The sequence below is a fragment of the Lampris incognitus genome, chromosome 4, assembly GCF_029633865.1.
Source record: "Lampris incognitus isolate fLamInc1 chromosome 4, fLamInc1.hap2, whole genome shotgun sequence".
Lineage (NCBI taxonomy): Eukaryota > Metazoa > Chordata > Actinopteri > Lampriformes > Lampridae > Lampris > Lampris incognitus.
In genome coordinates this window covers 26,577,645-26,604,941 of record NC_079214.1, presented here as the reverse complement: position 1 = coordinate 26,604,941, position 27,297 = coordinate 26,577,645, and the positions used below count along the sequence as shown (strand labels likewise).

At 46.1% G+C, this 27,297-nt stretch overlaps 2 protein-coding genes across 2 annotated transcripts in view; one reads left to right on the top strand and one right to left on the bottom strand.

Moving 5' to 3' along the window:
• Positions 1-3,089: 3,089 nt before the first annotated feature.
• On the top strand, positions 3,090-16,643 carry gldn (gliomedin). The gene is made up of 10 exons (XM_056278769.1): positions 3,090-3,973; positions 4,220-4,271; positions 4,354-4,371; positions 4,593-4,691; positions 5,332-5,424; positions 12,822-12,944; positions 13,036-13,119; positions 13,222-13,347; positions 14,051-14,201; positions 14,687-16,643. Exons 1-10 carry the CDS (start codon positions 3,464-3,466, stop codon positions 15,150-15,152), a joined length of 1,722 nt encoding a protein of 573 aa, XP_056134744.1. The 5' UTR covers positions 3,090-3,463; the 3' UTR covers positions 15,153-16,643.
• Positions 16,644-16,724: 81 nt separating this feature from the next.
• dmxl2 (Dmx-like 2) overlaps positions 16,725-27,297 on the bottom strand; it is a 59,737-nt gene continuing 49,164 nt past the window's right edge. The window contains exons 39-54 of the mRNA XM_056279244.1: positions 25,584-25,774; positions 25,241-25,374; positions 25,039-25,124; positions 24,434-24,635; positions 24,204-24,321; positions 22,775-22,840; positions 21,876-21,962; positions 21,623-21,744; positions 21,316-21,454; positions 19,986-20,046; positions 19,682-19,809; positions 19,018-19,095; positions 18,771-18,862; positions 18,611-18,663; positions 18,273-18,490; positions 16,725-17,893 (exon numbers count right to left, since the gene is read on the bottom strand). Coding sequence (XP_056135219.1) covers positions 17,684-17,893; positions 18,273-18,490; positions 18,611-18,663; positions 18,771-18,862; positions 19,018-19,095; positions 19,682-19,809; positions 19,986-20,046; positions 21,316-21,454; positions 21,623-21,744; positions 21,876-21,962; positions 22,775-22,840; positions 24,204-24,321; positions 24,434-24,635; positions 25,039-25,124; positions 25,241-25,374; positions 25,584-25,774 — 1,985 coding nt within the window. The 3' untranslated portion in view covers positions 16,725-17,683. The remainder of the gene's footprint in view (positions 17,894-18,272; positions 18,491-18,610; positions 18,664-18,770; positions 18,863-19,017; positions 19,096-19,681; positions 19,810-19,985; positions 20,047-21,315; positions 21,455-21,622; positions 21,745-21,875; positions 21,963-22,774; positions 22,841-24,203; positions 24,322-24,433; positions 24,636-25,038; positions 25,125-25,240; positions 25,375-25,583; positions 25,775-27,297) is intronic.

Genomic DNA, 27,297 nt, shown 5'->3' with positions numbered 1-27,297 from the left:
AGCAGCGACCGGGACAGCTTGGAAAAGTGGGGTAATTGGCCGGATACAACTGGGGAGAAAGGGGGGGGGGTAAATAAATAAATAAACGATTTGTCTGAGCGGCATTTGTTACCTCTGAAAATTGGACCGTATAACTTTTGCTTACTCTTCACCATTGACTCTGCAACGGTTTCGTCTGCAGGAAAACTAAACTAAAAGGTTTCCCAGTGCTGACAGCATGTGTGGGTGAGAATGCATTAACTGCTGAAGCGTCACGGGTTATGAAGTGTATGATATGCAGGAGGCCGCTGCAACACCTCTTACATTATACTGGGATCCATGGTGCTGCAAAGCACGTTTGAATTTGGAAGGGCAACGCTGGTTTGGTTTGTTCAGAAACCCAAGTTGTAAAATTGTGACCTTCTTACTTGATTTAAAGGTATTCCCTTCATATAACTCCAACTGCAAACAACAGCACGCCTGTAGGTATTTACTGATACGCAGTTCCCCCTGTTATCTAGTAGGCGGCTGCTTGTTACGTTTAAAAGGAGATAATCTCACTGCGCAGACCAGAGACATGGCAGTGGAGATACCAATGAACTTACTACTACTACTACTACTTTCGGCTTCTCCCGTTAGGGGTCGCCACAGCGGATCATCCGTTTCCATTTCTTCCTGTCTTCTGCGTCTTCCTCTGTCACACCAGCCACCTGCATGTCTTCCCTCACCACATCCATAAACCTCCTCTTTGGCCTTCCTCTTCTCCTCTTCCCTGGCAGCTCCATATTCAGCATCCTTCTCCCAATATACTCAGCATCTCTCCTCCACACATGTCCAAGCCATCTCAATCTTGCCTCTCTTGCTTTGTCTCCAAATCCAAAAAAATGATTTTATCTAATCTAAGATACCAATGAACTTAGATTAGATAAAATCATTTTTTTGGATTTACTACTCAGATTCATGGTTTAGTTTCTTCTTTGATATAATCGGACGTTGCACAACTAAGTGCATGTTTTGACGAAGATTGCGATAGTGCATAATTGTATCTGTAGGCAGGCTGCTGTTATGACACAGAGAGTGACGTGAGGGGTGAACGCTGTCGTAGCTTGTTAGCTCCTCTCTGCAGATGGGGTGAAGCCAAAGCACAGTGGTGGAAAGAGTTCAGAATAATCACGGCCATTGTGTTCATACATGTAAGCCTCTCTGCTGTGTGTAGTTGTACTGCAGTGGTTCATGCTGTACAGTAACAGCAGATGTCTGCCAGTGACCTATAGCCCCAAGGGCCCGCTGAGTCTGGCACAACACAGCTCAGACTTTTCCTGTTACAGTAATGCACAGCTACCGGGACACGTTTCCTCTCTGTGTGTGTGTGTGTGTGTGTGTGTGTGTGTGTGTGTGTGTGTGTGTGTGTGTGTGTGTGTGTGTGTGTGTGTTGGTTTAACTATACTTGTGAGGGCCAAATGTCCTCATGAGGGCAGGAAAATCATGAACCTCTTACCTAGTGGGGAAATTTTTTTGGTCCACATCAAGAACTTGGTTATTTCTGGGTTTGGGGTTAGGTTTACAAACTAGGGTTACAGTTTTGGTTATGGTTAGGCTTAAGTCTAGTCAGCCTATTAATAAAGTTAGGCATCGGTAGGAGGCCCCAGGTTAAGGTTAGGGATTATTTTTCAGTTTGTTTTGGTTCAGTTTAGGGTTAAAGTTAGGGTTTTGGTTGGGGTTAGGCTAGGTTTAGAGAAAGGGTCATGGTTAGAATTAATTTTAGGGTCTGGTGTTACAGAAATAGGGTTTTGACTCAAAAAATTTTTTGTCCTCACAAGGATTGATAAACAAACGTGTGTGTGTGTGTGTGTGTGTGTGTGTGTGTGTGGGTGTGTTTACATATGTCCTCACAGGGCAAGTGGGTCACAAAATAACTGCAGGACTGTGTGCAAACTCCATTAATCTAGCACTGGTCGATATCATCAGATAATCAGCTAATTAGCTGACTCACTCATATATTTTGCAATATGCTAACTAACACAGTTGCATAGAGGGGAAAGTTACCTGCAAACTTAGATTGGAGTGGTTAGCGCCATACTTGCCGGCACTTCTCTACATCGGGGGATGAGTCACATGCCGGAACTGAGTTTTTTTCTGACATCCTGTCATTTTCCTGGTGAAATGTCACGCTCCTGGCCCTAATCAGAGCAATGGAAATGGGTCATTGCTGTAGTTGGCGGTGAGGAGTTGGGAGGTTACAGCAAGGTCTATCGCCTGCGGGAGAAACGAGGGGGATGTGGAAGTTTCTAGCAGAAACTGAAACAGGGATGGGAGAGCAGAGTAACTCCTGTGGAAAATCCACAATTTGCTAGTTAGTAAAGAGAGATGGTAATGCATGCTGAAGAGTGTTAGTTTGGGAAGTGGGTATTACTGTTACTAAAGGGGATGAAATAAAAAAAACTGGATTTATATCGATTTATAAATGGCTTGACATATAGATAAGCAAACAGATTCTATACTGAGACAGACATTTTGGAATATCACATTGCCCAACAATAGCATACGTTGTTGCTTAAGACTTTTCCTTAAATGTCATTGCATTGATTTCATGCAAAAATCTGAAGAGTTCCCCTTATAATATATTTGCGTGAAGATGTTGTATCTAAAACAGATGTTTAAATATGAATTTACTCATACATGTCATATAGTAAATCATTGCATACATATACATAAAGACGTCATGGACAAGGAGCACAAAGAGACTATTTAGAACAAAACAAAATTTAATGAAATTAAAAGAAAAAGGAAAAAAAAACAAGAAAACGCCATTTGGTAGTTTATGTAAATCGACAAGTCAAAATATATGTGTGTGTGTGTGTGTATGTGTGTGTGTGTGTGTGTGTGTGTGTGTGTGTGTGTGTGTGATGTCAGCCTGCCCACGGCAGGGCACTAGAATATAAATCAGGTGACTGAACAGGCAGGGGGGGTTCTTCCCAGACAAGCTCAGAGGATTGTGTAATGCCCACTCCCACATTACTGACTTGCATTTACACACAAAAACACACATACACACACAGTAGAAAAATCATACATACATACACACTCCCCTTCTCCACTTGGCACTCAACACAACACGGACTGTATTTAGCCGTTTGCCTTCACTGAGACCAACGAGGGCTGACATCCTCATCAAAAGTGGAGTGGAGATTTTGAATCAGTGAGTGGATTCTTTTTGGTACTAACAAATCATTTGGACAGGATCTAGTACAGTGGAGGACCTTCTTACTTTTGAATTATCTTGGCTTTGGCTGCAAGCAGCCACTTGATCTTTGAGATCATTTGGCTTTTTCTTCTCTGCTGGGCTTTGAGTTGTTGGAAGCTTGTTCCAGTCCAGACTCACAGGATTTCCACAGCCTTACTAGGATTCAAACATAGCTCCATTCCTGTGCGTACACTGAAGCTAGTCGGTGACCCTTAAACAGAAGGAGGAGAACGGGGAACGATGTGGATCCCAACCCCTAGCATGACTGTCCCTCAGCGAGCGGTGCTTTACGGGACGTGTGCTGTGGTACTGGTGAACTCAGTGGGCCTCATGGTGCTCCTAATTCAGCAAAACAAGCAAGGGGTTCGGCTGGATCAGACTGAGGCGAGGCTGGCTGAGGTGGAGCAGAGCTCTGTGGTGGAGCTCCTCCAGGAGGTGCCCAGAAGAGGAACAGGGATGGGGGAACTCATGGAGAAGCAGCACCAGTACCAGTATCAGTACACCAGCTCCAGGAACAAGAGAAGTCAGGAGCTGGAGAAAGAGCTGGAGAAGGGGTTAAAGCAAGAGGTGAAAGAGCTGACCCATGAGGAGGAATGGGAGCCCCATCAGGAGACAAGCCAGGAGATGGGAGAGGAGACTGGGATGAAGATGGGGCATAAACTGAGACACAAGCACCGGCACTTTCAGAATTCCCATAAGACAGAAGTGCAGGACGATATGTTGACGATGGTGACCTACTCCATGGTCCCGGTGAGACACATAGACAGACAGACAGACAGACAGACAGACAGACAGATAGACAGATAGATACATACATACATACATACATAGACTCATAACTATTCATGTGGAGCATGTTTGGCATAGTGTCAATGCTGTAAATATTCAAATGATTAACATTTAGTTCCATCAATATAATACTGAATTATCTTGTCATCGGACATAGTATGATGGTCAAAGACTAAATTTTGATTTCCCTTTGCCATTTGTCTCCAGATCAAGCTGTTAATTGATATCTGCAACAGCACTAAGGGAGTCTGCATAGCAGGTATGCTTCATAAATACACCATGTATGGAAACGACCAAGTCTAAAATAGCAGTATTTATTAATTATATTTATTCTGTTGCAGGACCCCCAGGACCTCCTGGTAAGTACAGCAATCAGATGAGGATGATAATAATAATAATAATAATAATAATAAACTTTATTTATATAGTACCGTGAGTTTTGCTTTCAATTTTGAATATCTTAATGACTTCAGTCCATTTCAGTTGTCTGCTTTCCATTCTAGTGACCTGTATCATCAATGAATGAATTCCCCACCACTTAACATGCTGCCCAAGTGAACATGATTTTGTGTTACTGCAGGTTTGCCTGGTCAGGATGGTATGCCTGGATACAATGGTACTGATGGCACTCCAGGAGTGAATGGACTGCCTGGGGTGGATGGCAAACGAGGAAAACGAGGTAAAGAGCATCCATTTTTATTAATGCCTTAGGTAATGTTGGCCATTTTAGCAAAAGCACATACTATGACAATGTAACAGTGCAAAGGTTGAGTATAACCTCAGGGTCAAACTATCAAATACACAGAGACCACACAGGAAAATGCTCGCTCGCTCGCTCTCTCTCTCTCTCTCTCTCTCTCTCTCTCTCTCTCTCTCTCTCTCTCTCTCTCTCTCTCTCTCTCTCTCTCTCTCTCTCTCTCTCTCTCTCTCTCACACACACACACACACACACACACACATCATCATCATCATATGCACTCACAGACAGACACACACACTCATATATCATACTGATGGCAGACATTTTTCACAGTGGATTCAATCTTTGTAAGCTGGAAGTAGAGGCTGAAAGCCCTCCCTCCTCTTTCTGAGCTAATGATATTCATAATTGTGGTTTGGACTTCCGCTGAATTGGCCAGAAAACATTTTCTTTCAGTACGCTCCCGCTTCAGTGAATGGGATGCTCCTTGTAAGCGGATGCCATGATTCACCATGAGATAAGATGTCACTAGAATTATTCTTGCTTCTCACAATAGGCTGAGTGCATGTTTTCTATTGATGCATTCTGGATTTTTTTTTTAATGTGTCCCATCCACCAGGTGAGAAAGGAGAGCCAGGAGAGAAAGGAGAAAGAGGAGAGCCAGGTCCCCCTGGAGAGAAGGCCCAGCCATCCAATGATGTCATTCTAGAAGGCAAGTAGAGGGAAACTATAGTGGGCTCAAAGCTTGCAGCATGCTTGGGGCTTGTTTTCTATGAAAAGGCTTTTCATCCCCAGCTGAATAAACTAAGTGTTCAACCCAAAATGGCTATCTCAAAATGCTTCAAGAATGGGAAGTATGACATAATTTGAGCGAAAATATATTGTCTGGATGCAGAATGTTGCCCATTTTAATGGGATTGTAGAGCCGAAGGAACGGAGAAGACCGTAGGTTCACATTTTAGCCGTGTAGGCAACTTTCTTTAATCCACGGTAAATCAGAGAGACAACCAAACCACAGCTCGACTGAGCGGAGGTGGCAAGAATAACCAGAAAACTGGCTGGACAACCATAACTTAACCCTGCGTTAACCTGCCAGGGCAACCATGACTTAACCCTTAGTTCCTGGGTTGAATTCTGTCCCCAATACGTGTCCACCACATGAGCCCCCCCAGAATTCGCCCTAGTAATCGAAGTCAGGCAGGCGCGGGGGTCGATGGGCCGTCCGCGGCGGCTCCAGATAACAGGGGCCGGAGTGTCTCTGGGAGGCATTGACGCGGGCCTGTGGAGGTCGGCCTGAGGAGCAGAAGAGGCAGCTCGGGCCTCCACGGTGGGAGGAGGCGGAGCCGGGGGACGACCGCGACGAGGAGGTTGGGCTAACTCCAACGGCTGCGTCAAGTCCAGGTGTGCGGGTTTAACTCGGTCCACTGAAACATGCTCGGCCGTGCCCCCAAAATCCACCACCAGGTGCTTAGTTCCCCGTTCCAGGACGCGGAAGGGGCCGTCATAAGGGGGTTGCAGAGGGGGGCGGTGTGCGTCGTGACGGATGAACACGTAGTCCGCTGACTGCAGACCTGGGGGCACCTGGGACACCGGAGCGCCGTGTTGGGCGGTAGGGACGGGTGTGAAAGCTCTGACCCCGTCCAGCAAGGAGGCTCGTTGGTCCACAGCTGACCAGGGACGCGTTGCATTGGGCATGAAATCGCCTGGGACTCGCAGCGGCGTGCCGTACACCAGCTCCGCAGAGGTGGCTTGTAGGTCTTCCTTCGGGGCGGTCCGCAGGCCCAGCATGACCCATGGGAGCTTGTCGACCCAGTTGCAGTCCTTGAGAGTAGCCCGAAGCGCAGCCTTCATGGACCGGTGGAAGCGCTCACATAGGCCGTTCGCCTGAGGGGGGTAGGCGGTAGTGCGATGAAGCTTGACGCCCAAAGCCTCACCCGCAGCATTCCATAGCTCTGAGGTAAACTGTGGCCCGCGGTCAGATGAAAGGTCGGAAGGCGTACCGAAACGTGAGACCCACGACCCAATAAAAGCCCGGGCCACATCAGCAGACGTCGTGGATGCCAGGGGAACAGCTTCAGGCCAGCGCGTAGTCCTGTCCACCACAGTGAAGAGGTAGGTGAACCCATGGGAGGGGGGTAGGGGACCAACCAGGTCGACGTGGACATGGTCAAATCGTCTCTCCGGCACTGCGAAGCGTTCCAGGGGCGCCTTAATGTGGCGGTGTATCTTAGCCCGCTGACAGGCAACACACGAGTCGGCCCACGCTTTCATGTCTCTCTTAAGTCCCTCCCACACAAACTTAGCAGAGGTCAGGCGCACGGATGGCTTACCGCCTGGATGAGAGAGGCCGTGCGCAGCTTCAAATACGGGGCGTCTCCAGCTGTGCGGGACGATGGGCCTGGGCTGTCCTGTGGAGACGTCACACAGGAGGGTGACACCTGTGTCGCTGAAAGGAACGTCCTGCAGGCGGAGCCCCGTGTCGGAGGCCCGGAGACGGAGGATGCTCGGGTCCGTGGCCTGGTCAGCAGCCATCTGTGCATAGTCAAGGCCTAGGTGGACCGCTCCAATCACTGCCCTAGAGAGGCAGTCAGCTACCTGGTTAGACTTACCAGCGACGTGCTGGATGTCGGTAGTGAATTCCACAATGTAGGAGAGTTGTCGCTGCTGGCGAGCGGACCATGGATCGGCCGTCTTGGACATGGCAAACGTGAGGGGCTTGTGGTCCACGTACGCAGTAAACTCGCGGCCCTCTAGCAGGAAACGGAAATGCCGGACGGCGAGCCAGAGACCGAGGAGTTCCCTGTCAAAAGTACTATACTTGCGCTCTCGGGGTGTAAGCTGGCGACTGAAAAAGGCCAAAGGCTGCCAAGCCCCCCCCACCCACTGTTCGTGAACCGCACCAACAGCACAGTCCGATGCATCCGTGGTTATGGAAATAGGCGCTGTAGGTGAAGGATGCGCTAGCAGGGTAGCCTGGGAGAGCGCAGCTTTAGTCTCGGTGAACGCACGGTCCCGCTCTGCTGTCCAGTCGACCGCCTGGTTGGGGGACATGCCTTTCAGCGCCTCGTACAGTGGCCGGATGATAAAGGCGGCTCGAGGAATGAAGCGGTGGTAGAATGTCACCATCCCGATGAACTCCCTGAGCGCACGAGCTGTTTGGGGGCGCGGAAAGGCCGCCACCGCTTCCACCTTTGAGGGCAGGGGGACTGCCCCGTCCCCAGTGATGCGGTGCCCGAGGAAATCAATGGCTGTCAGCCCGAACCGGCACTTCGCCGGGTTGACGATCAGCCCATGCTGGCTGAGGCGTGTGAAGAGAGCATGAAGATGGGACAGGTGTTCTTCCTCGGAGGCGCTGGCGATGAGTATGTCGTCCAAATAGACGAAGATGAAAGGAAGGCCACGGAGCACTGAATCCATCAGCCGCTGAAAGGACTGGGCCGCGTTTTTGAGTCAAAATGGCATTCGTAGGAATTCAAATAGGCCGAATGGGGTAGTCACCGCTGTCTTGGGGATGTCTGAGGGGTGCACGGGAACTTGATGATAACCACGGACCAGGTCGACTTTTGAGAAGACGCATTTGCCAGACAGGTTTGCAGAAAAGTCCTGGATATGCGGGACAGGATAGCGGTCAGGCGTGGTGGCGTCATTTAGTCGGCGGTAGTCCCCGCATGGGCGCCAACCTCCATCAGGCTTAGCGACGATGTGGAGTGGGGACGCCCACGGGCTGTCAGAGCGGCGGATGATCCCCATGCGTTCCAGGTGCTCGAACTCAGACTTGGCAATGGCGAGTTTGGCGGGGTCGAGACGCCTGGCTCTGGCGTAGACCGGGGGCCCCTTCGTAGCAATGTGATGCTCCACCCCATGCTTAGCGGTGGGTGCAGAGAGGGTAGGCTGGGTGAGGTCAGGGAACTCAGCGAGGAGGCGGTTGAACTTGTCTGCCTCTGAGAGAGAGTTGGCTAGACCTGCATAGGCCGCTTCCCTCCGCGTACATGCGAAGGAGGAGAAGGTTAAGGCATCGACCAGACGGCTGTTCTGAATGTCCACTAACAAACCGTAAGCGCACAAAAAAATCAGCTCCGAGGAGGGGAAGCGTTACATTGGCCATGACGAACTCCCACGTGAAACGTTGTCCACCAAAACACAGTTCTACAGACCGCACGCCGTAGGTGTGGATAGGGCTGCCGTCAGCCGTCGCCAACTGGGGGCCCCGCTCCCCGCCCATGATGTCGACGTCAGTAGCAGGGAGCACGCTTCTCTGTGCGCCCGTGTCACAAAGAAATCGCCGACCGGAGATGGTGTCGAGGATGAAGAGTAGCCTGCTCGTATCGCCAGCACTCATGGCCACTACTGAGTGTTGGTCCTCTCGTTTCCCGTCGGCCTGTAGTTGCAGGGGGAACGGCACCGTTTAGCTTTCGCACCAAATCGAGCGTGGTACATACAGAGTCCAGAGGGCTTGTAGCGGTCTGATGCTGTGGCGCCACCGTCGGGCCACGCCCGCGATGTCGGCGGGGGGCCAGTGAAGGTAGGAGCCAGCACCCCGGCATGGGAGGAACGTTGTGTAGCGACGAAGAATCGGTTAGCCTCCTTTGCCAGCTCACGGGGATCAGTGATGGTGGAGTTAGCGAGCGCAGTCTGGACGTGGGGCGGCATGTTGCGCAGAAACAGCTCCATAAACAGGAAACATGGCTTTTCTTGACCCAGTAGGTTTAACATCCTGCTCATTAGCTCCGATGGTTTGCCATCTCCCAAGCCCTGAATTGCGAAGAGGCGACGTGCTCTCTCCGTTGTTGACAGTTCAAAAGTTTCAAGGAGGAGATGTTTAAGTGCGGCGTATTTACCATCGGCCGGTGGGTTGGTTATGAAACCGCTTATCCTGGAAGCCGTAGCGCCCCCCAGCGCTGCCACTACGTAGTAGTACCTGGTCTCGTCTGCTGTTATGTCTCTGAGCGCGAACTGTGCCTCAGCCTGCGCGAACCATGTAGCCGCGGAAGCCTCCCAAAACTCCGGCAGTTTAATTGCAACGGCGTTCGTAGCCATAATGTGTGTGGTTTCAGAAAACTTATCCGAAAACCATCACGTCGGGGTCACCAGTGTAGAGCCGAAGGAACGGAGAAGACCGTAGGTTCACACTTTAGCCGTGTAGGCAACTTTCTTTAATCCACTGTAAATCAGAGAGACAACCAAACCACAGCTCGACTGAGCGGAGGTGGCAAGAATAACCAGAAAACTGGCTGGACAACCATAACTTAACCCTGCGTTAACCTGCCAGGGCAACCATGACTTAACCCTTAGTTCCTGGGTTGAATTCTGTCCCCAATACGTGTCCACCACAGGATAATCTTTTGGATCCTTTCTATATATTTCACGTATAACAAACACAACAGCTTGAAGGGACAGTTTGGTTTCTGGGGTTTTTACTATGTGCCCCAGTTAACATAGAGTCAGACAAACGTGTTGAACTATGAGTTTAGCCTAGCTTAGCACAATTGCTGGATGTCTACTGGGATCATTAGCAGCTCCTTTCAAAAGAAGGGAAACACACTTTGCCCAAAGCCGATCATTAATATTTTTTACTTGTTAGCCAAGCATTAACCACTTCTGTGAACCATTTTCACAAATGCATCCAAAATTCTAGATAAGCCAAGTTAAACTCACCATTAAACTGCATGGGCAGACATGAAAAAGGTATTCAGTTTGTCTTGACTATGTACGTAGGCTACATAGTAAAGACCCCAGAAACCGAGTTATTCCTTTCATGGCCTTAAGACGACAGTGCCTCGAAATTTCATACCATGAGCACGTTTGTGGTTTGTACATCATAATAGTTAATGTCAGAAAAGACTTTCCAAGGAAAAGTGACAAAGTACATATTGTTTTACATCTTCAACATGGCATCCAGATGCAGAAGAAGAAGGCAGCTAGTGGCAAGCTCAAAGAAGAAGCCAAGTTTTTGGGGGCATAGCAAACAGATATGTCAGAATGCCTTGATGCATGCTCAATAATCCAGGCAAGGAAACCCCAGAAAATGGAATCAGTTCATTTGGACACAAAGTTTAGTGGGAGAAACGTTTTGTCACTCATCTAAGTGACATAGTCAGTCTCAACTGACTATAGGTATCCCCACCCTTATAAAAAGCACAGTTGCATAATGACCAAAACCGGCGATCTAACAAAGTAATGAGACGTCTCTCCCACTAAACTTTGTCTCCAGATGAGCTGATTCAACTTTCTGGGAGATATGTTAGAGCAACGAGACCATAGAAGAACTTTATCGACATACCAAATCAATACATTAAACACAGGTTCAACCATGTTTTATTTATTTGGCGGTAGAGAAGATTTTCACATGGAAGCACTGATCCCTGAAGTTAATTTCAAATGGATCTCTGGATTTTGGATTGCTCAAACACTACTATAACTACAACAGTGACCATTGGTGTCAGTAAGTTAAAGTTGACCTGCAGAGTTTTTGGCCACTAGCAGTGCTACTAAGCAAAGTGGGTCCCCATTTCACAACAAAAACTCCAACACCACATGATTTCAAGCTTATAGATGAAGACCTTCACACAGGCCGTGAGCAGAGGTGTAAAGAGGGGTGCTAACTGGCTAAAAAAATGCTAACTGGCTAACCAAGGTTAACACTAACTCAGCCCGGTATCACGGCAGTTCGTGAAATAGTCACGACATTTAATCTATTGATTCGTGTACACGGACACGAATTATCTTCCTTTTTTTGTGACACTCAGCACAACTTTTAAACTCGCTGAGGATCATGGGTAGGCTAACATAGCCTTCCGCTATTGAAACCGACCAAAACAAGCTTGATTTCTCAGAATCGAAGGAGAAATAATGAAAACAGATGGGCGTAACATTAGCCTGTCATATTGTTGAGGTATCAAGGATACTTTTCGTGTTTTTGTGTTGAGAAATGTTAAAGATTTCTTTAAAATCCATGGGTCGATCCTCTCCAGCCCTAACCCTAACCTATACGGCTTCTGCGCTCCGAAGTCCTGATTGACAGAAGAAAAAAAAAAGGGACGAAATCAGGATTAGGCTTCGATGTCACCCCAAGGTTCCCCAGGGTGAACTGCATACAAGCAGGATGCACAGACAGAGCACGAATATCACTCACATGGCAATGTGAGTGATATTCGTAGCTGTAGCCAAAGCCAAAGCCAACAACAAAGCCACCTTAAGAGATAACATTTTCATGTCTATGTGTTTGAATGGCTCAAAGGGATGACTGATGAGGGCCTCTAGCACTACAGTCAAATCCCAGGAGGGTGACATAGGCTTAGAGTTGGGTATCAGTCTCCGTGCACCCTTCATAAACTAAGAAACAAGGGGATGCTGGCCTGCCAGCTTACCATCAAAACCGACATGGCAAGCGGAAACAACAGCCAAGTAAACCTTGACAGTAGAAAATGCCTTCTTGTCAATCAAGTCCTGTAGAAAGGACAAAATTGGACAACCGGACATTGAAAGGGAATTTCCTGTGCACTAGCGCACAATTCCTCAAATACCCTCCACTTACAGTCATAAAGGGACCTGGTGGATGATGCCCTGGCATCTGAATCGTATTAATGACACTCTGTGATAGTCCAGTATGTCTTAAATTAAACCACTCATGGGCCAGGCCCACAGGGCAAGCCGCTCTGAGTGGGGGTGAAATATCTACCTGCGCGCCTGAGAGAAGAGGTCTCTGTGCAGTGGAAGGGCCCACGAGTGAACGCAGAGGAGCTGCTTCACTTCCGCCAGCCAATGCATGGACGGCCAGTGAGGAGCGATCAAAATCAGAGAAAGACAATTCTCCCACACCCTGAACAATGTCAGGGGAATCAAGACCAGTGGGGGAAATCCATATAGTGGAATGCGCGGCCACTCGTACGCGAACGCAACCACTCCCAGTGGTGCACTCTGGTCATGCAGGGAGAAAAACAGTGGGCACTGTGAGTCCTCCCCTGATGCAAACAGGTCCACTGCTGCGTGGCTGAACCATGTCCAAATCTCATCCACTACACTACACTTGTAACTTTAATGTTGGGTTAGAGAGCACTGACATTGATTCTAGTGTCAAGCTGAGGATATTGTTGTCTGGCTTCCTCACAGGTCCTCCAGGTCCTCCTGGGCCGCCAGGACCTCCTGGCCCACTGGGCCCTCCAGGACCTCCTGGGCCCCAGGGACCACCAAGAAATAGGAACCATAGAGCTCACCATGTTGCCGAGACCCTTGGTGAGGGACCTTTATCCAAACTGTTATTTATTTATTCATCATCATGACTCATTAAGGTGAATTGCACCAACACCAATATTGTTTCTTTCAGGGCCCTTGCAAGCGGTTCCAAATGATGAAATCACATTGGCAAAGGAGAGTCAGAAACTGCAAGTAATGCCATCAAAAAAGAAAGGTATGTGTTTTCATTGACGTTATCCCATGTACATTTGTGAACGGTAATTGCAAAATTTTGAACAGAGCTGCTGAGGATGTTGCTATGTTGTTTGTTCCTTAGAGTGTCTGATCAAGTCCCTGATCAACCCTAGAGATGTGACCAAAATGGATAATACATTCGGCTCATGGATGAAAGACACTGCTCTACTGAATGATGAACGCATATGGGTGGCAGAGCACTTCTCTGGTATGTTGGCCACAGAGGACAGATAGTGAAAACCCAGCATGATGTCTGTCTAATTAGTCACATGTTTGTGTTTTTTTGAGGGGGGGGATTTTTTCTCCTCAATTGTACTTGGCCAATTACCATATTTTCCAAGCCGTCCCGGTCACTGCTCCACCCCCTCTGCCGATCTGGGGAGGGCTGCAGAGTACCACATGCCTCCTCCGATACATGTGGAGTCGCCAGCCGCTTCTTTTCACCTGACAGTGAGGAGTTTCGCTAGGGGAATATAGGGCGTAGGAGGATCACGCTATTCCCCCAGTTCCCCAACCGTCCAGAGGGGGCTGTAGTGCAGCGACCAGGACACATACCCACATCTGGCTTCCCACCTGCAGACATGGCCAATTGTGTCTGTAGGGACGCCCAACCAAGCCGGAGGTAACACGGGGATTCGAACTGACGATCCCCGTGTTAGTAGGCATCAGAATAGACCGCTACGCTACCTGGAACCCCCCCCCCACCATTAGTCACAAGTTTGAGAAAATATTACATCAATTATTGTGATCTACACTAAGGCCATTGTAGAGGAGTGTGTCAGGTTGACACAGATACCTCAAAGAAGTATCTTTGAGGACAATGAAAAAGACAAATTAATATTTAGTCTCTGCCATCTAGGTATAAATCTGTTTCACACTGATGATGAACGAATGTCTCCTTTCCCTCTCAGGTCGTGAAGTGAAGGAGTATAAAAACATTGCCTCCTTTCAGAACAACAGCTACATCAACATAGATGTCAGGAAGTTCTATCATGGCTGTGGCCACACAGTTCATAATGGTTCCTTCTACTATCACATCGCTGGTACTTCAACTATTGGCAGGTGAGGGTTAACTTTGCACGTAGGGAAGTTTGCGTGAGTTACATTCATGTGAGACGGCACAGTGGCACAGTGGTTAGAGCGCTCGCCTCACAACAAGAAGGTCCTGGTTTCGAGCTGCGAAGTAGTCCAACCTTGGGAGTCGTCCCGGGTAATCCTCTGTGTGGAGTTTGCATGTTCTCCCCATGTCTGCGTGGGTTTCCCCCCACAGTCCTAAGACATGTAGTCAGGTGAATCGGCCATACTAAATTGTCCCTAGGTATGAATGTGTGTGGGTGAGTGTGTGTATGTTGGCCCTTTGTGATGGTCTGATGGTCTGTACAGGGTGTCTCCCCGCCTGCTGCCCAATGACTGCTGGGATAGGCTCCAGCATCCCCACGACCATGATAATGGATGGATGGATGGACATTCTTGTGAGTTTGTTAGATGATCAAGGTATTCCTCTGAGTTCAGGGTGAGTTAAATGTGTTTCTTGTGTGTGTTTCCAGATTTAACCTGCAGTCCAGAAGGCTTCACTCCCTCTTCATAGATAATGCTTTGTACCACAGTCTCTCCTACCTGCTCTACAACTCCAAGACCTACTTCAAACTGGCTGGAGATGAAAATGGGCTGTGGTTGATATTTGCCTCCAGTCTGGATGGCAGTATAATGGTGGCCCAGTTGGACCAAAAGACTTTCTCCGTCACGTCCTACATGAACACCACTTACCCCCGCAACAAGGCTGGCAACGCCTTCATCGCCTGTGGGGTCTTATATGTCACAGACACCAAAGACACCAGAGTCACTTTTGCCTACGACCTGTTGAAAGGCAAGCCGGTCAATGTAACCTTTGACCTGAGGTTGCCGGGAGGTGTGCTTGCCATGCTCTCTTACAGCCCCAAGGATAGACATCTGTATGTATGGGACAGCAGCTACGTTAGGCTGTACGTGGTCCACTTCATTTCTGACGACTGACCTTCGGCTTTTACATAAACTATGATGATGGGTGACTAGCACTCAGAGATATGACTACAACTCTGTCTTATTTTGTTCCATTTCAGAGGGATCGAGGTCCTGCTAGCCACTGAATATTCACTTATATCTTTGTAAGCTGGTCATATTTAGATGTCCTCTGTAAGACTCAATACTACAGGACTCAACTATTTGAGGACTCAAACATGGCAGCAAAAATGCATAATCAAGTCGTTTATTTGTATAGCCCAATATAAGTTCATGAAGATCACCCCCCCCCCCCTTAAGGAGGGAAAACTCAATCTGCTTGTTGATTGTTGTGTTACGGTGTCGAAAGTAAATATTTGTGGTGTATTTATTTCCTGTTTCAACTGTATAAGAGGCTATGGAATTACTAACAGTATGAAAAAGATTTGTGCTTTTTTTTATCAATCACTTGTGTTAGTTGAATTTATATATTAACTTTCAATGCCTCTTTTGTTGCATATTTTCCTTGTTTCAAATGTAACTGCATGCCAATTATTTGAAATTCCTGTTTTATATACAGTTTCCAATGCCTTCCCTATCTTCTGCTGCTCATGTATATATATATTGTCTGTTTTTCTGGTTAAGCAGCATGGTCACTGGTCAACAATAATTACTACAAAATGAAAAGAAAAAAAGGAGCAGCATAAAATCACCCCGATGAAATAAAAAGAATTTATTCACTTTACAAAGGTAAAACTCTGACCATGGTAGAATACCCTGTTCTCTCTCACACACCTCCAGACTCAAGTGCCCAATTAAGTGTCTCCCCATGCAGTTGGCTTCATTATTTGGATTGGGTACACACACACACACACACACACACACACACACACACATACACTAACACACACACACACACACGCACACGCATGCATGCACACCCACACACAAGGCAGACTTCAGTAGGACCATTTGTGAAACACTTAGATGCATACAGTAAACATGGTGGGCAGGAGGGAGAGAAACACAAATCTCTTTAATAAATACCATACACACACTTAACAAAGATTACAACTAATCCAGCTGGTATGATACAAACCAAAAATAAATAAAACGCTTTTATGTTTGTACAAGCTGTTGTGATATTTCATATATCTATATATATATATTTATATATAATTCATATATTAAAACTATTTCAAACTTTTTTTCAACTACTAGGCCAAATAAAGCCAGACATTCATTTGTATATAACAGTTTTGTCTTTGATAGCCTATTCAATTGAAATAAAACTTTTATAGTGTCTCCAGATTTTGAGTGCAAATATCTATTTCTTATGGATAAAACAGTAAAAACAACTAGCGAGGTAAAACGCACACCTACATACAGTATACCATGTTGCACTATCTCCGAGTCTGATACAGTATGACCCCTTACATTCCTAACATAAAAGGCAATAAGTTAACATAAATATCAATTTTACAAAGGAATTACTGACCAAACAAACAAACAAACACAAACATATAAATAATTAAAACTATATATATATATATATATATATATATATATATATATATATATATATATATATATATATATTGTGCAAAACCAGAAGTGAACCTTTGTGTTTCTGCTCAGGGTGGGAGGGTGTTGGGATTGGACCAGACAAATGGAGACGTTGAAACCACAGTCACAGGTGTAAAACACATCATCTTCCAAACAAGAATGTTCTAGCAGTGAGCCTGCCACACAAACAGGCATTTGAGGGCAGGTGGGCGGGCAGGCGTACAGATGGCAAACACGGCAGAGTGAACACACAGTTAAAGACCAAACCAAGGCAGGGTCAAGCCATACTGGGTTAAGGTCTGAGCATGTGTCTGGGCAGCCAGTGAAACAGGGATCACTACAGGAGCAATGCACCATCAAACCCTTCCATAAGGGTAGAGGGAAGCCGGGGTGGGGGTGGTGGTGGGGTTGGGGTGTGAAAACCATTGAAACAAAATGCAGATTCCAATAACTCGATTCACACTGGAAACCACTGACTTAATAACAAACCACAGTGCTGGTTAAAGTAGATGCTAAGAGATTTCAGCTGTGGGCACAAAATGACAACAGTTACACACTTTTAAAATTTTTGCTTGAGCACTTTTACAGAGCACTATCAATAGACCTGTGATTGCACCGCGTAACAAGAACAGGACATGCATAGCTTCCCTATGGACACACTCTACAAGTAGAGATTCTTCAATAAAATTACAATAAATCTAGCTTTAAAATCAAGTATGATACCTTTTGCTTGTAACTCTTTGCTTTCAGGCTTTGCGAAGGGGGGGAAAATTGTTCGCAGCTCCATTCATCACTGGTGATCTGATTTACATAAGCAGTAAACCCATGGAACAGTGCACACTCAAAGCTGCCAAAAAGCATGGTTACCTCTTGACTACCTCTCTCTTCATTGTCAATTAAAACCCATTAACATCTAGTGCAAGATATATATGCCTCAGTGCTGCCTCTCTCCCTCTTTCCCACCCTTCCTCTCGTCAGACCCTCAGAAGTTGAAGCAGACATTACAGGACATCAAAGATGCTGTTGGGGATGTTATAGCGGTCAGGGAGGACTCTCATCTTCAGGGTGCCGTCTGCCCCGCAGGTGAATATGCGATTAATGGGCCGGGTCTCCACTTGCATGACACCAGCCCCTATGTTGCGGAAGATGGACTGCTTGGCATGCTCACTGCTAAAGGAGTGCATGAGCCCATGACCTGATAGCTTCCATACCTGCAGTCATAGGAAGTGAGAAAGGAGAATATATGTGAGCGAAAGATGTTTTTGGACTCACTCACATTTAGCATTTTTATGGCAAAGATTTTAGCATTTCAAACCAGTTATCTAATCAAACTCTGACAGTCTCTGACAAAATAACATCATGGAAATGGCCAACCTTGGCAGAAAAAGAAAAAAAAACAATCTTTTTTTTTCTATCAAGATACAGCTGATGAAAGTGTAAAGACACCAAGAATAAATTAACACATAAAAAAACAAACAAAACACATACAGACAGTAAAATGACCACGTAGTCTTTGCCTGGAGAAATACATACAGTGGTGCTAAATGAGTTTTGTCTGGTCAGTAACTGAGAGATAGGAGTGTGTGTCACCTTCATGTTGCCCTCTGCAGAGCCGGTGACGAAGAAGTCCTCGAAGCTGTCCAGGGCCAGGGCCTTGATGGCTGAGTCGTGGGCCTGGAAGGTGTGGAGTAGCTGCCTCTGGCGGATGTCGAACACGCATACAAAGCCCTTCCTTCCTCCAGTGATCAGAAGTTGCTGTTTTTGAGCGTACTGCAGCACAGTGGCCCCATTCTCATGGCAGGGGAATGCTGATGGGGGAGTGGGGGGTACATTTTGGGGAAAATCATGTCAATGATGACAGTGCAACAAACCAATTAATTTCTTTGTTAAAGTAGTCTAACTTGTTTAAAGAGTTTGTTGTTTCTCACCATGGACCATGGTATTACTGGGCGCAATAAGAGTATCCCACAGACACACATTCCTGTGGAGAAAGTAAACCAATGCAAGGATTAGGTCAACAAATATCAACTGGTGTAAAAACTATTTTGGTTAGATACATTTGGTTCCAGCAATGGATTCGGTATTAACCTGCTGTCATTGGACTGTCCTGCTGTGGCGATGAGACTAGAAGAGGTGATGAAGGCAAAGTCTCCACAAGTCTTACTGTGGCACTGCCAACTCTGGTGGCAGGGACAGGTAAAGGAGGAGCAAGAGAGACAACAACAACAACAATAAAGATGATCATAAGTAAGTTGTTATCATTATTTTGATCATTGTGTTTCGTGTCTTCTATCAACTAGTTATTCTGCATGCAGGCTGAGGTCTGCGGCCTCACCAGGTAGGGTTTGGGGTTGGAGGAGGTCTGGTTGACCTGCCAGAGACTGAGGAAACCTTCTCCATCGGCGACACCACACTGCAGAGACAGAGAGAATATTGGCGAATCAGAACATCCATCTATCCATCATCCAAACCGCTAATCCTGCTCTCAGGGTTACGAGGATGCTGGAGCTTATCCCAGCAGTCATTGGGCGGCAGGCAGGTAGACACCCTGGACAGGCCATCAGTCCAACACAGGGCTGACACACACACACACACACACACACACACACACACACACACACACACACACACACACACACACACCTAGGGACAATTTAGTATGGCTGATTCACCTGACCCACATGTCTTTGGACTGTGGGAGGAAACCGGAGCACCTGGAGGAAACCCACACAGGCACGGGGAGAACATGCAAACTCCACACACAGGACGACCTGGGATGACCCCCAAGGTTGGACTACCCCGGGGCTCGAACCCAGGAACATCTTGCTTGCGAATCAGAACAGTAGGCAAACAGAACACATAGACAAAACTTGGACATGTTGTGTAAATGGTTTTGTGTGTGTGTGTGTGTGTGTGTGTGTGTGTGTGTGTGTGTGTGTGTGTGTGTGTGTGTGTGTGTGTGCGCACACATGTGCATGCATGTACACATGTCTGTATACCTTATTGCCTTGGGAGTTGAAGTACAGTCGTGTTACCCTGGCATTGCCTGCTTGTCTGAAGCAAATGAGCTGCTGAGGTCTGTTCCACTCAAACATTCTCACACTACCGTCCTGAGCCCCTGTCATGTCTGGCGTACAAACACACACACACACACGCATGCATGCACACACACACACACACAGAAGAAGATAAGGAGAGAGCAACAGAGAAAAAGACAAAATGAGAGGACAGAGAGAATTTTAGGGGATTCAACAATTCACTGTATTTGGAGAAATATGACATTTGAGACTGTAAGCCACTTACAATACTGATATATGGGGTGGGATGTCATTCGTTTCACATTGTTTAAGTTCCTCTTCATGATCTGAAAAACAGCAACATCAAATCAATTATTTATCTCATCCTGCCCATCTTCCAGATCAGTGACTGGCCTTCACTAATTTTCTTTGGGAGAGCTTAAAATGTAGATTTTTTTTAAACAACCATGGAACAATAACCCCCAAAACATAAAATCCACTGAAAAAAACAACAACAAAAAAACAAAAAACACATCTATTTTAAAGCAAGCTTAAAAGTTTGACTGTTTTGTGATCTGGTTGACTTAAATCTTAGTTAATTTAAAGTCCATTCCTATAAAGGTTAATTTTTTAAAAAGCCATCCACTAATAAGAAGATAGTTTTAGCAGGAATTCAACAGTGTCACAATTCTTAACATTTTAAGGGGAAAAGAGAAACTAAAACCTTTCTGTTTTTCTTGTTTCCTCATTTCTCAATGTTTTTTTTTTGTTTTTGTTTTTTGTTGGCTGTCGTGTTCCACCATTAAAACTGACAGATTCTGATCTCTTTGTGTAATACATTCTGTACTATGCCAGGCATGAAATACTACAGAAAATTTTATCATTTCATCTACTGGAGACCTCCCTGTAGGACCTCTTGGGGATGGGGAGCCTCCTTGGAGCCCTTTTTTTTTTCTATAACCCCAACTTCAAGTCACTGAACCTGTGTGACATCCTATGTCTTGTCCTGGTGAGTGTGTCTTGCTCAGATTTATCGCCGTCTTTGGGACACAGAGAACCCTGGCTGTGTGTCTGACGCAGATCTGTACCTTGGCTAGCCGGCTGGTGGAGTTGAGACTATCTGTGTTTATATGCCCCCATCTCTGCCGTACAAACACACTCCCTGTCTACATGAGCCTCAACAGACTCAGCAGGATGGCTGTTTAGCTCTCATGGCTTTGTGCTGATAACCATTAGAAATAAAAACTTCTCCCTGAGAAAATGGGTAGTGCCATACAAAGCCTAAGCAGACAAACTACTAAAATTATACCATAACTACTGTTTATATGGCAGAAAAGCATATTACAACTTACAATGAATAAAGCTTACTAGTCTAACGTGGACGTAGTATTAAGCACATTGTACAAAACTGAGGAGTCCAATACAGGGCAAACACAGGGCTTTACAGTAAGTGCCACAAAAGAACTCTGTTTCCCCCTACCAGCCGCTACAAGCTATTACATCTAATACTACATCCATATTACTGCCTCTAGGAAGTAGCTGACACTTTCACTGTATGTTTGCAAGTGTGTGTGTGTTTGTGTGTATGTGCCACTCTTTTGTGTATATTGACGTACCACACTGGCTCCCATGCTGGTTTGCCCAGTGCCCAGCCAAGGCATGGAGGCAGAGACCGGCATTTGCGTTTGTGCGAAGGGGACAGAGCTCGCCTGGGCAATGTTGGTGTGAGATGAGCGGTAGTCTGCATCATCAGAGCTGTGAAATAATTGACAATCATTACCCAACCTGTCAATGTGCCACCACATGCATTGGAAAATGGTCTTTGGAGATGTTTTATAGACATAGAAGCATGTGTGTCTGGGCCAGGGAGGACAAGTACAGCTAAGATTTTAGGTGCCATCAAAGTGCTACTGTCAATCTGACCTGCGGGACTCCTTGTCGAAGTCCTCTCCTATCCATGTAAAGGGCTGGGCAGCCACCAGAGTGGACACATCCACTTCCTGGACATCATGGGTGGACGCTAATACTATCTCATTGGAGTTAGCCTGGGGAAGGACGCAGAAAGAAAGGAGAGAGAAAAAGAAAGAGAGTGAATACAGAGGCAGAGTGAGCAGCAGTAATGGACAGAAAAGCAGCAGTGATGCTGATGTACTGATACCACACAGGGAACCCTTACCTTGTTGATGGCGAAGGCCATGATTATATCAGACTCCTTATGGATGATTTTAGCCTTTCCTCCTGGGTAGCCCAGATCAGCCTCCACCTGGAAACATATCAGGACAAACACTATCACTCACAACACAAGCCTTGAACTCACAACACAACAAGCCAGCCTCGCGCAACCGCCAACACAGTTAGCATGCAGGTTAGTAGCTCTATGTGCCACGTCCCTGAGGGAAGAATCTAAGTGGGGGGAGGATTAATACTTGAGAAGGTCCAGCAGAGTCAGCCCAGCTCGACGAGAGAGGAGTGAGAAACATGGTGAAGCGTGAGTGCTGCAGACGGGGGAGTGGAGGTAAGGTTATGTGAGCTGAGGTAATCATAACCAGAATAAGAACCCATTTTATTCGTTTTCACATATGATGAATCGATTTGATGTTCTTTGTTAAAAATTTGGATTTATTTGTACTAGGGCTATCAACAATTAATGCTATTAGTTTACAAAAGCACAAAATACGGTACGCAATTATAAGCGATTGTTTGACAAATTTACGATAGAAACGGAAAATGAGACATAGCCAAAGTAGTTCGAGAGAGAGGTACAGCTAACATGTTAGAACTCGAGTCTTGAGCAGATTACTGCCAGGGGGATCGGGCAGGCAGACAGATAGTGCGAGAGCAGTCACCATCAGGCAATGCTGGAGAGGAGACATCAAAAGCTTTTTTGTTATACGACACTACTGCAAACCCCGACCTTGAAATCTAAACCTGACTTTTTTCTTTTACTACTGTTGCTTAGACAACTTCAGCCTTTGATGATCTTGATCCTTCAAGCTTAGCTGTATAGTGACTCTCCCAGGCAGACGGACAGACAGATGGACAGAGCCAGGGCCCGGGGCGGGTGAATGATACTACCTTATCAGGACTGCTAGCTCCTGCAATGCAGTTTGGGCTTAGATGGTCCGAGTGGGTGTCTACAGACTGTACAATACACACAAAGGCAGTATGGACGAAGAACGCACACACACACAGCATAACATGAAAAACATGCACAAACAGATGAAATAAAACATGGAATGAAAAGAAAACTGAAAAGGGTTGACAGGATTTGTGATGCATATTTGGTCAGAGATTGGATGGAAGGAACTGTTTAGTGCCATAACGCAACCCTTTTGGAACAGAGCTAATGTCAAAAATTGGGAGGAGTTGAGACTGGATGGGTACTGTGAGTCTTACTGACATGAGGGTGACATACTTTGATTTGAACTCATTCATCCACAACTTGAGGCCATATGTTCATCCATCCAGCCATTATCCAAGCTGCTTATCCCAATCGGGGTCGCAGGATGCTGGAGCCTATCCCAGCAGTCATTGGGTGGCAGGCGGGGGGACACCCTGATCAGGCCGCCAGTCCAACACAGGGCCAACACATTCACACTTCGAGACAATTTAGTACGGCCGATTCACCTGACCTACATTAGGAAACCCACGCAGACATGGGGAGAACATGCAAACTCCACACAGAGGACGACCCGAGACGACCCCCAAGGTTGGACAACCCCGGGGTTCGAACCCAAGACCTTCTTGCTGTGAGGCGACCATGCCATATGTTCAGTTTGGTTCAAATATTCAATTTTAATTTGAGAGCTGCAGTAGCAGTATGTAATGAAAAAAAAAAGATTATATAGTAATGTCTGGTTCCAGATATCATAGAAAGCAGTGGACTGTCCTGTACTTGACTAAAGATGACTAACAAATCAAAACAATAATGCTATTAAGACAGTTAAATGCTCAATGGGTTGCTTCTCTGTGTGCAATAATTTACAGTGCTCTTTGGCTATCAGTCGAGATGACTATTAAAAGGAGGCACTACTGCAAAAGCACCTCAACTTAGAAATAAAAAGATGTTAAGACAGGCAATCATATTACATCAAAAGTAGATGAAGCACTCAATAAATGGCTGCTTTATCAGCAATTCAAGGTGCCTTGCTTGCCCCCTTGTCGAAACAGAAAATAATAACAAATCTGTTTGTGCTTAGTGATACCAAGGTTTCTGCTTTGAGAGAGCCAAAGCAAAATTGTAAAAAAAACCCATGTCTTTTCTGTGGGTGAGCTGTAGCTAACTCAATGTCTTTGTGGTGGGTAATCAGCACATTAATTTCATTTCTTTGCTTATGAGAAAACAATTTGGGGTGGGTGGGATAACAACAGAAGTGCAGGCTTTTTGGTGTGGGTATGGACCAATGTGGGCGTTAGGTAAAATGAAATGATAAACCATGGGGTTATTATCTTTGATAATAACACTGATAATAACAATGTCAAACAGAGACTGGGGGTTCCTGACCTCACACTGCTTCCTCTTCTTTGTGAAAATATAACGGATCAAAATCTCCTGAAGGACCTCCTGTTTAACCAGGAAATGCCAAAGACGCCTGGCTGGGAAGGACAGGTGGTTCTTGGTTCTGGAAAAAAAAACAGACAAAAATATATTAACAGCTTCATGATTTATTTAACAACTATTTTTTGGTGAGTAGTTTCTTGTGTTTGAGTGTGTGATTATGAATTAACGCTCACTTGAAAGGTGTGTTGTCTGGCTCCAGCATGGCCTTGTGTCGAAGTAAGGCAGGCCCCCCTCCTGCACTGAGGTCAGTTGGGTAGGTGTTAATGTAGTTGGGAGGGGGGCCATTAAAATTGTTCATCCTTTCCAGTAGCAGCTGCTCCCAGTTCTCCAGAGTCTTCAGCACAGCGTTACAGAGAGGAGAGGTCACCGGCAGGTCTGAGAACAACAAATGGAAAAAAACAGCAACATTAGCACACACACACACACACACACACATACACACACACACACACACACACACACACACACACACACACACACTGCTACCTGATTAGAATGAGCTTAAGACTGTGGCAAGATTCATAACATCTTGTAAGGTAACTGTGTGTGTTTGTGTGTGTGTGTGTGTGTGTGTGTGTGTGTGTGTGTGTGTGTGTGTGTGTGTGTGTGTGTGTGTGTGTGTGTGTGTGTATATCTGGATTACTGAGAAAGCATTTTGGGGGTTTTGAGGTTTGATAACCTGTTAGCTGTAACAATAGTTAGGATCCAGTGTGCGGTCAGGATAAGAATAATCTCAGCAGTGGCTAAGCGTATGTTTGAGCTTTTTTTGAGAGAGTACCTGTAAAGTCGAGACCAGTGAGTGGGAGGAAGTTCTTAACGTTGTGTAGAGCAAGTTTGACCATAACCAGCCTAATGAGAGCCCAGCTGTGGAGACCACCCAGAGAGACAGACAGGTTGAACAATGGCTTAGAATTTGCATGTCACAGCACAGACTTCAAACTGCACAGTATAGGAGCAAGAAGGGAGGGGCTGAGCTCTACCTGTAGGAGTTGGGGTCAGAGTGCTCCGTTATCTGTGTGTCAGAGAGGAAGGCATCATCATCATCCTCATCGTCCTCCGCCCCGCTCTCGTCTGAGTCATACAAAGCACCGCTGTCTGACAGAGGCAGGAAGGGCTGAAAGAGAGAGAGAGACAGAGAAAGACAGAGTGAAACAGAGTTGGAGATGGAGAAAGAAAAAGCGACATTTGAGGATGGGGGTGCCGTAAAGAGAAAACGAAAAGTGAGAAAGAGATTTGTGTTTCAAAACACTAATATATCTATTGCTGTGAATCACTGATTCGATACTAAGTGTGGGAGCTAATATGTGGAACTCTGTGTCTTACTTTGGCTACAAAGTAGTCCCACATGCTGAGCTCAGGTGGGATGAACTTCTCCCTGTAGGTGGGTCTCTCTATGGGCAAAGGAGGCGGAGCAGCCTGGGTCTCTTTGACAGGGCGCCCGGGAACCAGCATTCTCATGTTGAATCGGCGCCTGTGCCGGTCCACATCCTCAGCTGGGGGTTGAAGGGGCACGGCTGAGGGAGGGAAGAGAAGAATAGGAAATATCTTGGCAACACACACTGAGGTACATTTGCAGCACACACAAAGTTAGGACGGCAGTATACACAGGCACTACTACTTTTTTTTCCCAAGACAATATGAGGGCAAACTAAGTTCAGCTGCATTTTAAGGCCATGAGAGGGTTAAGTAATAGATTAGAAAGACTGCACACTGCTCTTGCACTGTATTGTTGACTGACAAGAGTGCAATAAAAAACACTCAAACAGCTAAATTACAAGCCTTGAAATCTGTCTGAAACATAACTTGAGTCACAATTTATAGCACACAAATACAGGTGGAAAATGAATAACTCATATCCACAAATACTCGCACACATATAGGCTAGAGATGGATATAGGGCAAGACACACTAGGTTGTGCACAAACCTGCACCATTATCCTGGCTGACTATCTCTGGTACCACTGAAGTCCACCAGACAAGACAAGACAAAACACAGACCAGAGCAGATGGTGCTGTTAGACACACACGCACACATACACAGACTACAGAGCTGAATGACATCCTACTCAGTCAACGTTTTATGTGGGATGTGACACAGGGCACACAAAGAGACACATGCCAAACAATTATGGTGAAGTTGTTGGGAAATCATGTTCAAGGCATGTTTTTGGTATGCACAGTGGTTGCACGAGGGAAGCATGAAACAAGGATGATGAGGTTTAACGTCCAGAGTGTGTCCGGGTTAGAATATTGTGCAATGTGTAATATATGTGTTTGTTTCTATATGGGTGTCTCTGAGTGTGTTGTACCTGTGTGTTTTCAGCTGTGCCTGAAAGGGCAGAACTCTAACATTTGAAGAACTGATGTCTATCGACAATCTGGCATTTAAGATCCACCCCCCTCCCCACCCTTGTCTTCAAAAGGCCCTTGGCTTAGAAAATGTATTAAGAGGCATCTCAGTTTTCAGGGAGATACGGAGTCGTAATGCCAGCCCATATCTACCTCTTTCACAAATGTCAAAGCAAACTAACTCATCCTGCCCTGGTGAATATGGATGAGCAGCATGAAGTTCAGCGTATTATTAGGCAACTGAAGTACATAGCCTCTCATCAAGGAATTAAATCCTTAGGCTATATGGAATTAAGCCAGACAAACCATTAATTCCATCACACAACTACAGCCACTACCAGCCTACAATGTTTTCTTAAATACTCGGGAGTCGAAGACAAAACTCTAGTCTATTGCACAGTCATCACTCAGTTATGTTTTCAGTGGTTAACACAACAAATGGGGCTAAACAGGAATATCTGAGCACAGCAAAATGTAGTATTTCTGTTTTAGTCTAAGACGCCTCCCAAGGTGTACCTGATTTAGCCTTAGAGTCATGTTCAGCTTTAGTCTCTGTGGTTTGCTCAGCCTTGGCCTCCGAACACTCCACACTAGTCCTAACTGCTGCTCCAGTGGGACGAGACAATGAAGTGAGCACGCAAGAAGTAACATGGACATGCAATGCAATGCAATGCAGACACAAAAGCAC